The sequence below is a fragment of the Scomber japonicus genome, chromosome 18, assembly GCF_027409825.1.
Source record: "Scomber japonicus isolate fScoJap1 chromosome 18, fScoJap1.pri, whole genome shotgun sequence".
Lineage (NCBI taxonomy): Eukaryota > Metazoa > Chordata > Actinopteri > Scombriformes > Scombridae > Scomber > Scomber japonicus.
This window is the reverse complement of record NC_070595.1, coordinates 22,528,710-22,543,593: the sequence shown is the minus strand read 5'-3', so window position 1 is coordinate 22,543,593 and position 14,884 is coordinate 22,528,710. Positions and strand designations below refer to the sequence as shown.

Below are 14,884 nucleotides of genomic sequence, written 5' to 3'. Positions count from 1 at the left end.
ATCTCATTTTCCACTCCTGCCTGTTTGAGGGTTCATTCACTTGGTCTGCTATACAATTAACCATTTCTCAATTTAAGTTTGAGAACATGCAGTTCATTAAAATATATATATCATAACATTACTTACACCATGACAGGAGTAGTAGATGTTATTTGTATTTTATATTCATATGCCACCTCTTATGCAAAACAGCATGAAGAAGTTATCTGCATCATGTACAAGTTATTCAAATCTCTATCAATGCTGTCTGTGTTTTGCTAAATTAGTTTTCCAGAGAGTCTTGTATTATATCAGACAAAAAATGAATAGTTGTGTTTTGGTCTAGTCTGGCTTTTGATGGAACATTAAATAGCTAATAGTGACTTTTTTTAATGTTCTAATGTGTCTTTTACTCCGTCGCTGAATGGCTGTCACAAACATCTATTAATCTCCTGGGAGCGGTGGGAATTCACTGTCAAATTTTCATTCAACATTTTCACGTTTGTTATTCAGTAAATTCAACACTTAAAAGTGATAAAACATCAGAGGGTGTTTATATTTTTTATGGAGTAAAATGATTGAGCAGCAGGAGCCCATTCAAGTCTCTCATACATAAACTGAAAGCTTCCCCCTCCTACAACAGATTAACATTACAGTGACATGTTCAAGTGAGGCGGATAGTGTAGATGTCTGTTGATGTTTTCATGAAAATGAACTTGACATACGCATAAAAAACATGTTATCTTCAGCTTGTCATGTAAAGTAACATATTAACAAAACTATTAGTGGGCTGTGTGTTTCTCCCACACAGTGATTGCCCTTTCATTTTGAATGCTCTAGATTAATCATTTACAGCATGTATTTGTCTCACATCTATTACGACCGGGGTTTTCCTTCAAGTGCTCCATCAAGTTATTGATGTGTCAAATTAGAATGGCTAAATGAAAATAAATTGGCTTTGTTAGAGAGAAAAAATAATGGTTATGGAAATGCATTACTTGAATGAATATGATATACATTATTAAGATATGTGCGGGTTTGTTTTGTACATTCGCTTCAACTCAGCTGATAGAAAAACATCTCATTTGCATTTTCCATTTTTTATGACTTGCGTCCATATGACTGAGCAGTGCTGAACCTGACCCTGATCGACCTTCCGGGAATGACGAAGGTTGCCGTTGGAGACCAGCCCCAAGACATCGAGCACCAGATCAGGGACATGCTCATGCAGTTCATCACAAAGGAGAGCTGCCTGATCTTGGCCGTCACGCCTGCCAACAGTGACCTGGCCAACTCAGATGCTCTGAAGATCGCCAAGGAGGTGGACCCACAGGGTGAGCATGTAGCTCTGTAGTAGTTAACAAATTGAACATTAACATTACAAACACAATGAAACACACTGTTTTTCCTTTTGCTATGCCGTGAAATAGAAAAATTGTATTAAACAGTGCTAATGATAACCTAACCTCTCATTTAATTTGATATTCTATCCCGAATCTGCCGTTTCCATTCTGACCTCTGCTAGGAAAAGGTCAAAGACATTCACCTAATTACTGAGTGTTAGTCATTTTCCCCTCTGTATTATTCTATAAAATATGAAGCAAGGCGTTGAGAGCCAATAAATCAGTTTGAACTGATTTATTACTTTGTGCAGGTGTGCGTACCATTGGTGTTTTAACAAAACTGGACTTGATGGATGAAGGGACAGATGCGAAGGACATTCTCGAAAACAAACTTCTACCACTGCGTAGAGGTAAGGACCTCTCTCTCTCTCTCTCTCTCCTCTCTCTCGCTCTCTCGCTCTCTCGCTCTCTCACAAACATATGCACTTAAGAGGCTTTTTGACACTACATTGTGTGTGTGTGTGTGTGTGTGTGCGCGTGTGTAGGCTACATTGGAGTGGTGAACCGCAGTCAGAAAGACATTGATGGGAAGAAGGACATTCGTGCTGCTTTGGCCGCAGAGAGGAAGTTCTTCCTTTCCCACCCTGCTTACAGACACATAGCAGAGCGAATGGGCACACCTCATCTACAAAAGACACTCAACCAGGTCTGCTTTTTGTTTTGTTTTTCAGTTGTAAATATAACTTTTATCCTAACATGTCATTGATTTTCTTAAATAATAACACTACCTCTGTCTGATTTTAGCAATTGACCAACCACATCAGGGACACCCTGCCTGGTCTGCGCAGCAAGCTGCAGAGTCAGCTCCTCTCTCTGGAGAAGGAGGTGGAGGAGTACAAGAACTTCCGTCCAGATGACCCAACACGGAAGACCAAGGCTCTGTTGCAGTGAGTAGTGCAAGTGGCACCTCCATAAAAATGCAGCATACACAGTAGTATTTACAGTAGATACAGCTACACTCATTACAGAATTTGCTTGATTGTTTGAATTCAGTACGGATGTTCCAAATACGTTTCTCTGCTGCATTTTGTCATAAGCTTCAAGGCAACTACAGTCTTCCACTGATAGAAGATTACTTTCTTTTGCTGTCATTAATTCAGTGTGCATGCAGCACTAGATTCAGGTACCCAGCCTGAAGCAGATGGGTTACTGCAAGGCAATAATGTACATGTCATAGGTATCAATGATCCAATATCATCAATGAAAACTAAAAACATCAATCCACATTATAATTTAAGATACGCTTTCAATTTAAATTCTCATGGCACTGTCACTCTCCATTTCTGTCCAAGTGCACCTCCTTAAACATTCAGACAGCGCTAGCACTAGACACATACTGGCAAGCAGCCAAGAAAAAGACAGTGAGGATATTTACTCCCCTCTCTGGAATAAATCAGCAGTGTCGAAGTACTTTGGATTTCGGAGAAAAGACGGGTAAACATACAAAGCACATATGCAAACAATGGCATTACGAGATAAAATGCTCAGACAACAAGGAACAAGGCATTGACCCCACGCTAACGTTAACGTGTCAGATGCCTTTCAGCCACAAAAACTGAACTACAACTCTAAAAGAGCAATGAACTGTATCTGCAGATTTTCAGTGTCTTATATATGAGGCTGCAGAGCTGTGAGTCCAGAAAGCAACATCATATGTTTTGTCTATTTGTAGTAATGTTTTAAAAATGCAAACACTATTCATAAGTGCTTTCCATTTGTCCGTTTGTTTATATGAAAATGAGAAATGTGGCACTTTATAGTGAACAGGAGTTTTTTTTTTTTTTTTTTAATGAAGAAAATGTATTGTTTTTCATTTAAATGTGTGGAAGAGCCTAGTAATACATTTATCAATTCATCTTTTAGCTTTTTGTCAGTTTATATGAAAGTAATGGATTGCGGTAAATGGGCATATCATATCTCGCAGGCCAATGAATTTGAATCCAATCGAAATTGTATTATGGCAGGTGAAATAAGATCATGATGAAACTTGTGATTTTATACCTCTAGTATTAAGTATAGCATTGCTGTATAGATGAAATAGCATTTTTGTACATTTTTGCAGAGGGTCTCCAAGAAGGCTCCAGCTGTAGTTTCACACCAGTCATTTGTCTTTTGTCTCTCCTGTACCTCCGCAGGATGGTGCAGCAATTTGGTGTGGACTTTGAGAAGTGTATCGAGGGCTCTGGGGACCAGGTGGACACCAACGAGCTATCGGGAGGAGCCAAAATCAACCGCATCTTTCATGAGCGCTTCCCCTTCGAACTGGTCAAGGTTAGTGTTGCATTAACAAGGAGAACTGTAGTGAGTAGTGAGACGCTGGGTTTATGTTTATTTATCACTCTACTCAAGAGGGTTTCAGCTGAAGTATTATTTGCATCTTCTCCTCCTATCCTTCAGATTGTGTTCGACGAGAAGGAGCTAAGGCGGGAAATCAGTCATGCAATCAAGAACGTTCATGGTGTCAGGCAAGTGGAGCAGAGACTAAAAACCTTTCTGACTTCTAAAAAAGTCTCCCACAGAGCTCAGTAGACACCTGTGTTCTGTCTTTACACGAAATACTGCTGTACCCACATGCTATGCTTTTCTCTCTTCATTATAGATTTCATGCTGCTATCGTTCAGGTTTTGATAATCAGGCGTAGCTGACACAGACTTACAGTCCAATTCAAAGTGGTGTATTCAGAAAGTGTTCTCTCTTGTTTCCTCCCAATCCTCTTATCTCTTGAAACAACACCCACTCCTTTTTATGCTTCTGTGTGCTGAAGCATACAGTTATTGTGTTACATGTACCTCAGTCCACTGTGTTTATGTTGTTATGGGTTGCTGACAGATACGCTGATGTCTATCGCATCTCATTTGTTTTTATGCGCTTGGTTACATTCACACATGGCCTTCTTTGGAGCTCCTCCCCCTGTTGTGGCTCTGAGTTAGTTTTTGTTTGTCAGTAACCTCACAGTCATCTGTATAATCGTTTTGTCTGTGTTGACCATCTGTCTATTCATGTGTACCTTTTTGTCTTTTTTGGCCCACACGTCTGTTAATCGTCCCATCTGTCTGCCGCTGTGCCTCTGTCTCTCTGTGCATCCTCAGAACGGGGCTGTTCACTCCAGACCTGGCGTTTGAGGCCATCGTGAAAAAGCAGATCGTTAAGCTGAAAACGCCCTGTCTCAAATGTATCGATCTGGTCATTCAGGAGCTCATCAACACAGTCAGGCAGTGCACCAACAAGGTACTGCAGGTGTCCAGCATCTCCCGACCCAGCCGAGACATAGGGCTTGGGGCGACTGCGGGTGTGGCAGAGGGTACACTGAAGCAGAACATCAGCCTACAGCTTCGATAAACATCTAGAAGTTTCTACTGATAAGTTTAGGGCCTAAAAGTTCTGCTCAGTACGCCCTCAGTTTAACCCCGCCCAGTGAGCCCTGTGTGTAGGCAGCGCTGTCGTGTTGTGGAGTGTTGTGACGGGTGACGTGTCGTTGTGGATATGAGATGTTTCAGGGACTCAACTTGTCTGAGCATCTCTGGTTTCTCCTGGACAAGCTGCAGGTCTCACAGCTCAGTACTTTACAGCCAGCAAAGCAAGGGGATGGTCTTGAGCTTTAATTTGGCCTTGAGTTGGAGTTTACATCTCAATCTATACCATATTGACTTAGTTTTAGAGGAACTGGCTGGTCAGAGAAGAGGATGTGAAAACCTTTGGCTTGTCCGTCTCCACTGCTTGATTATCTGTCAACAACTAGAAATGACTAACTGAACAAAGACTTTTTCTCTTTCCATTTCTTCTTTCTCTTCTCTGTCTTTCTATCTTTTTTCCTCTTTTCTTAATTTTTGCCTATTCCCCTTTCTCTCTCTCTCTCTTTCTCTCTTTCTACCACCACAACACAATGCGATCTGACCCCATGACCTTTCAGAACGGGGCTCTTCACCCCTGACCTGGCTTTCGAGGCGATAGTCAAAAAGCAGATCCTCAAACTCAAAGAGCCCAGCCTCAAATGTGTGGACCTTGTGGTGTCCGAGCTCACCGCGCTCGTCATGAAGTGTGCCGTTAAGGTAATCATGGACAGTCATGGGAGGATGGCATGAAAAGAGAAGGGATTCCTTTTCTCTGTAAATGTCTATCGCTGTAATCCCAGTAAAATAGTCACCCCAGTGAAATCAACCACACCCTCGCCTGTATGCCATCCATGCCCACCACTTCAAATGTGTATATTACCCTTCCCATTTCTGGAAGTCTTCATTCAAATCAGACATTGATTTACAGATCAAACGTCTGAAATTTTAAGCACAACTTAAAATTTCCTCCACCCTGCACCCACATACTATATTTGACCTCAGCATCGACTCATTAAAGCATTTGTGTTTGTTATTTCTCCCTCCTCCACATTGTCTTACTCCCACCCTACCTGCCTAAGAGCCCGGCCTGGTCTGTCAGTCTGGGCAGAGCAGAGCTTGGCTTACGCTCCCTTGCTGACCCACATGGCAGACTGACATTCTGCTATCTGCTGAACCGGATGGAAAGGGAATGATGTGAGGGGTGGGAGGGATGATACATTCGGCCCAAGGGCTCTGTGGGTTCAGCTGCAGCTTGAATAGTGTTTCCATAGTAACGGTGCTCCACTGCCATCTTGTGGACAGAGGGAGGCACCACGATCCATGAAATGATCTACATAAACGCAACCAGCCGCCTCCCCCCTCTTGTCTCTTCCCCCATTCTGTCACTCTCCTGCCTCATCCACTCTTCACTAATCTTAAAAAACTGTCAAAAAATCAGCGAGAGATGACACTTCCGAATATTTTTAATTCACTTTACGGCCTCAAATCTGTACATTGCTCTGTTTGTTTGATATTATAAAAAGTAGAGTGATTTAGGAAATGGAATATTTACAAAATTTAAAAAAGAAAATCAAAGAATCCAGCACACCATACTAATAAAAATATATGTCATTTTTCAGACTTTCATCAGGAAAATTTAATACAATTTATCATGGTTTTTGCGGGATTGTTTGGTTTTGTTTTCTAGTGAAGAATTTTGATCTGACGAACCTGTCACAGCGCAGGAAAGAATTACTACACAGATGTTTAAATGAATGAAGTCATCTCTGGCTGATAGTGAATGACCTTGTAGAGCAGACATTCGCGTGTTTGCGTGTGTGCATTGGTTTGTGGTTTTTTGGATACTTGTGGCACTGAAATGTCACTTGAATCTCTCTTTCCCCTTTTCTTTGTTTTCAACTTATTCTCACTTCTCACTCCTGTTTCTCTATGATACACATTGGTAAGTCTTACTAGGCTCAAGCTCACATGTCAGCATGCGTGTTTCTCTGTTCAGTGCTGCAGTTGTGCGTTGTTTTGCCTTTCAGCTCAATTCCTACCCCAGACTGAGAGAGGAGACCGAGAGGATTGTCACCACCCACGTCAGAGAAAGAGAAGGAAAGAGCAAGGACCAGGTCAGTTGATTACAGAGATCAGTGGCTCTCCAGCACGCTGACTGTACTCCCAGCAGTCTTTGATGTTTATTCTTTTTATAGGCTGAAAAATACAGTAAAGGCTACAATCAACAATTCATATGTTGTCCCACACTTTGACACACTAATCGCACACCTCCCCTGTTATCTTATAAATGCGGAAAAGAAATGTAATAAGATGGGTCATGAGGTGAGATTGGTATCTAACACATGAAGATCCCACGTTGGCTGTAATAGTACATAACCTGCATCTGGACCCCCTGCAATTCTTTATCAGTGACTTAGTGTAACCGCGCTGTAGTTGGTGTCAGCATGATAGCTTGCCAGCAGAGCACATCCAAATTATTAAAGGTCTATGCACGTTTGTAGCCCAGCTGTAGGTGGGCACCCATGATCTTAAATCAATTATCAGTTGCACATTAAAAGCTACAAAATAGATAATTAGTGTAAATAAGGTTGGAAATTACTACTTGGGCTCAGAATCAGTGATTTCACTTACAGCTATGTAAGCTCTTTTCTTTTTAACACTGTATGCAACATCCCTACACGGCTCAAACCTTAATAAAAGCTTGCAAACGTGAGAAAATGTATTAATGTGCTAAAAGATTTACTGTAAACTTCGATCGATCGACTGAGTTTACCGGTAACATGGAATTACAAGTCTATTTAGTCAGATTATTATCTGCTTATTCTAGAGAAAAATAAATGCCAGTACACCGCAGTTCCCACAAACATTTTTTCTACTCTGTTTTTTAGTCATTGTTCCATTTGTATCAGGGTAGATAAGCAGTTATTATATATTTTAATTCACTTTTTCTTCTCAGGCTCAGGTTACTACTTTCAGTGACTAGTTTCACTGTTACATTAACACAACAGGATCTTATGATAAATACATACAACAGCAGAAATGACTCAGTGATTTCAAGACATGACACAAAGAGGAAATAATGAGATCTCTGCAAACTCAGCTCTATGTAAATTTGACCCGTGGAATTTCTTTCCTGAAACATAAACATAATGAAAGTAGTTTTCCAAAAACAATCGTTCAGAATTTTACTCTTGCGGGGTTGAAAAAGCCTGGGAAACAGACTTAAAGGATAGATTATTTCAAGTGTGTCTTCAAACAACAGTCAGATGCCCAAATAAACACTGTAAGTGTTTTTCCTCACTGTAATCACTCCTCCTATTCATACTGTCCTTTAAAAGATCAGTCTTCAAATGTGCTTTCAATTTAAGTTTTGTCTCTGTTTGTATTACTGCTGTAAATCTTGTTGTTTGTTACTTTAAATTTGTATACCATAAATATTGTCTTTATTTTCTGTATGTTCTGTATTCAGGGCTGTCTGCAGAAAAATAAAAGTTAATAAGTGATGGAGTCATTTTATGCAAACGTGTATTTAAAAGTGTATTTGAAGCTTATATGAGGCTTCAGCAGTCTGAGTTAGGCATATGAAGTGGATATCTGCCACATTTACTGTCTTTTTATCATCATATTACCTCTTTTTGTTTCCCTGTTGAGCTGCGGTGAAAGTATAGTAACAAAAAGAACTTTGGTACTAAAAAGACTGTAATGTTGACAGATCTACTTGATTGGCCTCATTTGGATGGCTAGGGCTTCATATTAGCTTCAGATAAAATATTAAATTCATTTTTGCACAGAAGTGTGTGTGTTATGAAGAAATCCTCTAATGGCCAATATGAATAGAAGGAATGATTGTGGCGAGAAAAACCTATTCCAATATTCATTTGGGCATCTAACTATTGTTTTAGGACAGACTTGGAAATTTGTGAACCTGTCCTTAAACACCATTTAAACCCCCAAGCTAGAGTGAGTTTACGCTTTTACAAACTGAAACTTTTGAGTAAAAGTCATATTCTCTGCTCTACCACATTTGCAATTTGCAGACCACATATAGATTTAACTCACATGAAATCTAGCAACAGATGTTATCTCTGTGCCGGCTCTTTTTTTCAGTTGACAAGAGTGAAAAATTAGAAGTGAAACTTGTCACTTTCTAGCATGTGCCTCCTGAATGTCATGTTTGAGATCTCAGCATCCTAATCACGATTTTCTGCTTCTAATTAAGGTTCTGCTGCTGATTGACATTGAGCTGTCCTACATCAACACCAACCATGAGGACTTCATCGGCTTTGCTAAGTATGTACCCCTCGTTTCCCCCCTCCCTTCCTAGACCAACCCTATTGCTTGTTGCCAGTGACCTCAGTCTCAGCACGGGCATGGTGATCCCAATTAACTCCATCTTGCCTGTTCTCTGAGGTGAACCTGTGAATCCACAAATTTAAAACGGAAAAAGCCCCATAATTGTGTAACTTCCAGCCATCAATAGGAAACCAGCTGCCCTTTCAATACCTTCTTCACTGCGACTGTATTATTGTGTTGCTTATACTGTAATAAGGCACATGTTCTAAGCTCAGATGCATCAGTGTGGTTCAGCATGCCAATTAGTGATCCAGCCACATCAGAGCATGTGTCTCCCTTTTGACGGAGGTAGATTCCTCAGTGGTCAAGGTCGCATTAGTTGCCCTCGTCTTCCCCCGCGCTGCATGCAGCAATACCACATCCCTGCCAAACTAAGTCAATCAAGCATGCATGCAAGATCGCTTGACAGATAAACTTCCTGTCTGCTGTAGGCTGTTTGACTGTACCTGAAAAGAATGCTTACTGTACCAATAGGCAAAGCAGTTCTAAATATACTTTACTGCACTGACTTGTAGCTGCTGTTGTGCACTGGAAACTCATCTGCACATTGCAAAGTGCTGACTTGTTTTTGTGGGATATCTTTCAGCGGTTTGAAGTTCATGGTTGACTTCACATAGTTCCTAGTGTAGCAATTACAGTAGCATGTACAGGAGTGGAGCTCCCCTTTTCTGTTTGCGTCATGCCAACGAGTAACAACGCAAGTTTCTGTGTGTGCGTTTGTATGACGGTTTATGCCTTGCATATGCATGGCGAGTGGATTGCCGTAATGAGTTGGAGGTCAGCTAGGGCTGTTTAACCGTTCTCATGACGTCACTTTCAGTCTTGACTACAGAAGGCTGGATGATGGTAGCCCCCCAGGGTACAGCAACAACAGGTGGGCTGACAGAAAGGATGTAGGGGATGTGTGTATGTGTGTGAGCGACAGTTAGACCTTCCATGTCCAACATTTCCTGACAACTCACTTTCACCTTCATGTGTGCGTGTACATGATAATGATGAAACTTTGGATTTGCGAATAATTGACATAAAAGACTAAACACTACAAGGTATGACAGAACGTTATTGAAACAGAAATGACACATGAATATTTTCTATTGGTTGTATCTGGTGTGGTGTTCATTGTCTTCTTTGTCCATCTTTGTCAAATGACAGCGCCCAGCAGAGAAACACAGCTGCAAACAAGAAGAGGGCCATACCCAACCAGGTACGTTTTTAAACACTCAGATAGGCCTTTCCCCCCCAATGCCAGATTTAATCTCCCTTTACTGATGCCTCCCATTACCAGTGTATTAATCAACCATGTGAAGATACATGACTCCAGCAATGATTTAGGCCCCAGCCATTAATCCATCTAGTTTTTATCTAACTGTTAATGTTAATGCTCCTGTATGCCATTTTAACTACTGACTGTACCCAGTCCCAGTCTTGTCTAATCCTCATATTGAACTGGCTGGTCTTTGTGCTCAGTGTTGTAAAGCTGGTACCTCTCCTTTCCTGTTTTATATTCAGACTGATATTTTGTTGTTGAATTTCCACATGTGTAGTGAGATCCTGAAATGTGGTTTTAAATACTGCAAAGCTCTGAAGATTGCAGTCTCATTGAGGGGAGAGTTGCCTTAGTGAATGTAAAAAGACCCCTGCTTCCCCGCTTTTCTGAAACAATATTATTAATTGCTGTTTGCATGTGACACGGGCATGTTATTCTACAGCAAAGCAAAGCAACAATTAATTTCTCAATTGTTTTGGTTGTTTTGTTGCCTTCTCATTAACTCACAAGCACCTTCATTATATTGAAAAGCAGTATGTGCATGGACCCCGCGACTATCAACTGAGCAACAAATATGACGTAACCAAATTGTGGTATATCTGAAGTAATTCTAATTGCATGTAACTCTCTTGCTCTCTCTCTCTCTCTCTCTCTCTCTCTCTCTCTCTCTCTCTCTCTCTCTCTTTCCCCTCTCTCTCTCTCTCCCCCTCGCTCTCTCTCTCTCTCTCCCTCTCTTTCTCGGTTTCGTTCTCTCTCTCACTTCTCTTCTTGTCTTTTTTTGGTTGTGTCATGGATTCTTACCTCCCTTTTCCTCCTCTTTTTGTTCCCTTCCAACCTGTCATTCTTACCATGTCACACTCTGATTTTCAACCTTTTCCTTCTACTTTCAAACCTTTACCTGCCACCCTTTTCTCTTCACTCATCCTCCTTCTCCTCATCTTTGCTTGCTTGCTTTCTCATTTCCTCTGGCTATGATTTTATACTACCCTCCTTTGCTTTAATTTCCCCTCCCCTTCCTATTACTGCAGGGTGAGATTCTGGTAAGTACCCCACAGATATAAACCACACCCTGCCAGGGGGCAGCAGGGGTAGGCCATGCAGAAGAAATGAGGCCATCACAGACAGGTCAGCCTGCTAGCAATATGGTTAGAATGGGAAAGAGAGACTGCCGCATGATAAAAGGATATACAGTTAACTCCTGCAAATACAGAAGTGGATTTCTGTCACCATAATGAGTTGTTCTACCCCTCTGCAGCTTGGCGCAATGGGAGAGATCCAGGAGGAGGAGGTAGAGTCTCCAGACTGATCAGATATCAATTACAATTGTAGCTTCAATATACAGTTACCAGTAATTTGGAACTGTCTTTACAGTAACATTCTGCGTTTCATTTTAATAAGACAGTAATTGTCTTTAATTGTGGACATCTGGATTGTTACTAACATTTTATCTTCTCTCAACCAAACATTTTAAACAAGATATAACAATATTTTGCATCCAGAAGATTCTTTTGTTGTTGTGTGTTCTCCATGAAAGACCACATAGAGAGAACAGGGGAAATGTTCCACCACTGACCGTGGACGGCGTCAGTTCTCATGTACCTGGGTTTATACCCCTGCTGCTGCCTCGTACAGGGTGACTGAAAAGTTTGCCTTGTGAGAATCATCCTAAATGTCATCAGGGACAAAGCAGGGAGGGTGTGGGGACAATCCAATCAACAACACTTAACACACAGTTTTGATTTGTTAACATTGCATGTTAATATACATTCTTATTGAAAGTGTGTTCGTTCCGTCCAATTTCACTTTGATGTGAAAAAAACAACAAAAACCACTTCTCTCGTCTCTAAATGTCTTACGGCACACACATTTCTGTGTTTAGAGCTGTTCATAATTGTTTAATAAGGTGGGTGGTCATGATTTTGGGATATATTTTAATGATTTAATCAAAATTGCTTGTTGACATCTCTTTATCTTCATAACTCACTGACTATCAAGACAAATTTAAATTGGCATGCTTCATTCTAATTAAATTCTCTGTTATAATCTTAGATTTAATCTAACATTTTAAATGAATCTCTTGCATCACTTACATTTAGAGAAATTAATTGTTTCCTCCTTTTAACTCAGTTGCTTCCAACTGACTTTAATACAGGGGATTTCAACTTTTCCTTGTTTCTGAGAAGTTTAAGTTATTTCTTCGCCAAGGCAAACTACCAGTTTAGCTCCTGTGTTCTTGCCTCCTCTCCCATGTTTATGTTGGCGTCTTTCAAACTAATGAACCTTTTTTCCCCCCATAACTCACTCCAGTCCTCCGTTGGGTGGAGGGAGTGCAGGAGAGAGGTCTAAAGCAGGCTTTGAACTGGACATTTCCATGTAGTAGAAGAGCACACTTTGAACAGACAATTAACCTAATTGTACTTGAAATTCATTAGAGTCTATGTGGGGAAAAAAGGAGCGACAAAATAGTATGCATGGGATATTTATCTCAGAGTGCGGTCATCTCTCAGTCTGTGTTTCCTCCACATTTAAATTTAGCTTTTTAGATTTGTGTCCCTTTCTGTGAGCTCTACTAACAATCAGTGTGCCAGCCTCTGCATTAAATCTCTCTCACTGCTTTTCTTTTCTCCTCTTACCCCCTTCGTTTGCACTCCTCTCCTCGTCTTACTTAACAAAGTATTTAACCCCCTTCCCCTATATATCACAGCCCAGTTAACCCTGCTAACCATTTTAAATGCCAGTATACAAGCTAGCTTCTACTGACCCGCTGACACTAACATACCACCGCCGACCCTTGATCTTTGCCTCAGCGTTGGGGCTAGCATGGTCTGGACACCATCTGGTCATGTTTGTTGGTTTAAGGATTTCATTTCTGTTGAGTGAAGTCGAACATGGACGACATCCCTCTTCAGTATTTTCAACTAAACCATTTGATGCTTTTGTATACATATAGCCATGTTACATTTGGTTTGTATTAATGTGCATGTATTACTATCTCATGGTCTCTCCATGCTGTTAACACAATAGTCTCACATTTAATCCATGACTCTGTGTCGTACAACATATATAAATCATATTAGATTCACAGATGCAAACATGTTTAATAATTAAGATAGACGACAACCAAAATCACAGTCATCTAGCAGGTAAGCAGGTAAGATTTTATTAGTGTCAGTCACATCCCAGTATTATTAGCCGCAACTCTTACTTGGGCCCTCATGTCACCTTTGTTTAAGTTGGATTGATAAAACTGTTTTTTCCCCATCCTCCTGGTACCCCATCTCTCCCTGCTACCCTTCTCTCTCCCTCCCACGTCTTCTATTCGGTGCGCAGGTGATCAGGAAAGGCTGGCTAACCATCAACATCAGCATCATGAAGGGAGGCTCCAAGGAGTACTGGTTTGTCCTGACTGCTGAGTCCCTGTCCTGGTACAAAGATGAGGAGGTGAGGGGATTTCTGTTCCATTGCTTCATTTTTATTGGACACACAGGAATAGGTCTGGTTAAGATTAGATGACACAGCGCTACAGGAGTGCATTAAGATAAAGATAAAGACATCCCAAAATGTAGATCATGCGTCTGGCTGGAGGTGTGTGTGTCCCAGCCCAGCCTAACCAATGTGCAGACTACTGTTCAGCTGTAGCCGGATGAACAGGTAGTCTGAACACTGGGCAGGCGGGGGGGTGAGGAGGACTCTGATGGGAGGAAGGACCCCGAGGTCATTGCGGCTGCAGGTCACTACCCTAGGACGGTAGGACAGAGGGCAGAGAGAGCAAACATTACCTCAGTGAAACAATTGCACATATGAAAAAACAAAAGCCACGTACATGGAAACGGCTAATAGGTCTGAACCAATACTGCTGACACACCACAACGCTTTTATCCTTTCTTTATCTTATTAAACATATTAAGATTATTTAAATTAAAGTTATAGCCTCTATAATGTTGCTTACAATAGATTCAGACAAATAAATATAGAAATGGTTACTCTGTATTCCCATTTGGCTAAATAATTACAGTATGTGCACATGCAGCAAAAACTCAGCTCTACAGTTTATTTATATTATAGATTTTTTTCAAAGGCTGTAGTCTAGGACTTTGAAAGTAACATTCAGTACAAGTTGCTTTGTTTTTTGTAAAGTCATTTGTGGACAAAGCTAGTTTTCATTGATCATTTAATTTTAAACTGAACTTAAAGGACTGATTGAACTAAATTGACCATATCTCCTTAAGTGCATAGATAGCATTGTAATTGCCTTACTCACCGCTTAATCCGCGTCCCAAGGCCTCCGCGGTATCCGTTTTTCCAGCACAATAAAAAGACCCTAAAAGATACCACTACAAAACACTACTAAAGATGAACTCCAGACGAGTGGCCTCAGTGTGCCCAAACACCAACTGAAAATGGTGCATTTTAACGTCGGTCGCTTTTTGCGAAAAAGCAAAGAGAACGAGAGCGGGAGGATGGTGGAGGCAAACTGACGTGGCAGGCGGGCTGAAATGTTCCAGCCGGGATCTGACTTTGGAATTTGCAGGAAATCGTACTGGGTTACG

The 14,884-nt window shown here is 41.0% G+C and overlaps 1 protein-coding gene across 5 annotated transcripts in view; it reads left to right on the top strand.

Moving 5' to 3' along the window:
- The window catches only part of dnm2a (dynamin 2a), a 28,383-nt gene that overhangs the window by 7,744 nt on the left and 5,755 nt on the right, over positions 1-14,884 (top strand). The window contains exons 4-15 of one of the 5 annotated variants that reach the window (XM_053339171.1): positions 1,110-1,313; positions 1,634-1,732; positions 1,868-2,028; positions 2,127-2,269; positions 3,518-3,653; positions 3,780-3,847; positions 5,293-5,431; positions 6,742-6,828; positions 8,934-9,004; positions 10,220-10,271; positions 11,363-11,374; positions 13,665-13,775. In XM_053339171.1, the coding sequence (XP_053195146.1) occupies positions 1,110-1,313; positions 1,634-1,732; positions 1,868-2,028; positions 2,127-2,269; positions 3,518-3,653; positions 3,780-3,847; positions 5,293-5,431; positions 6,742-6,828; positions 8,934-9,004; positions 10,220-10,271; positions 11,363-11,374; positions 13,665-13,775 (1,283 nt within the window). Of the gene's footprint in view, positions 1-1,109; positions 1,314-1,633; positions 1,733-1,867; positions 2,029-2,126; positions 2,270-3,517; positions 3,654-3,779; positions 3,848-4,471; positions 4,611-5,292; positions 5,432-6,741; positions 6,829-8,933; positions 9,005-10,219; positions 10,272-11,362; positions 11,375-11,589; positions 11,623-13,664; positions 13,776-14,884 lie in introns of all 5 variants that reach the window. The other 4 variants (XM_053339168.1, XM_053339169.1, XM_053339172.1 and 1 more) reach the window with 4 other exon arrangements.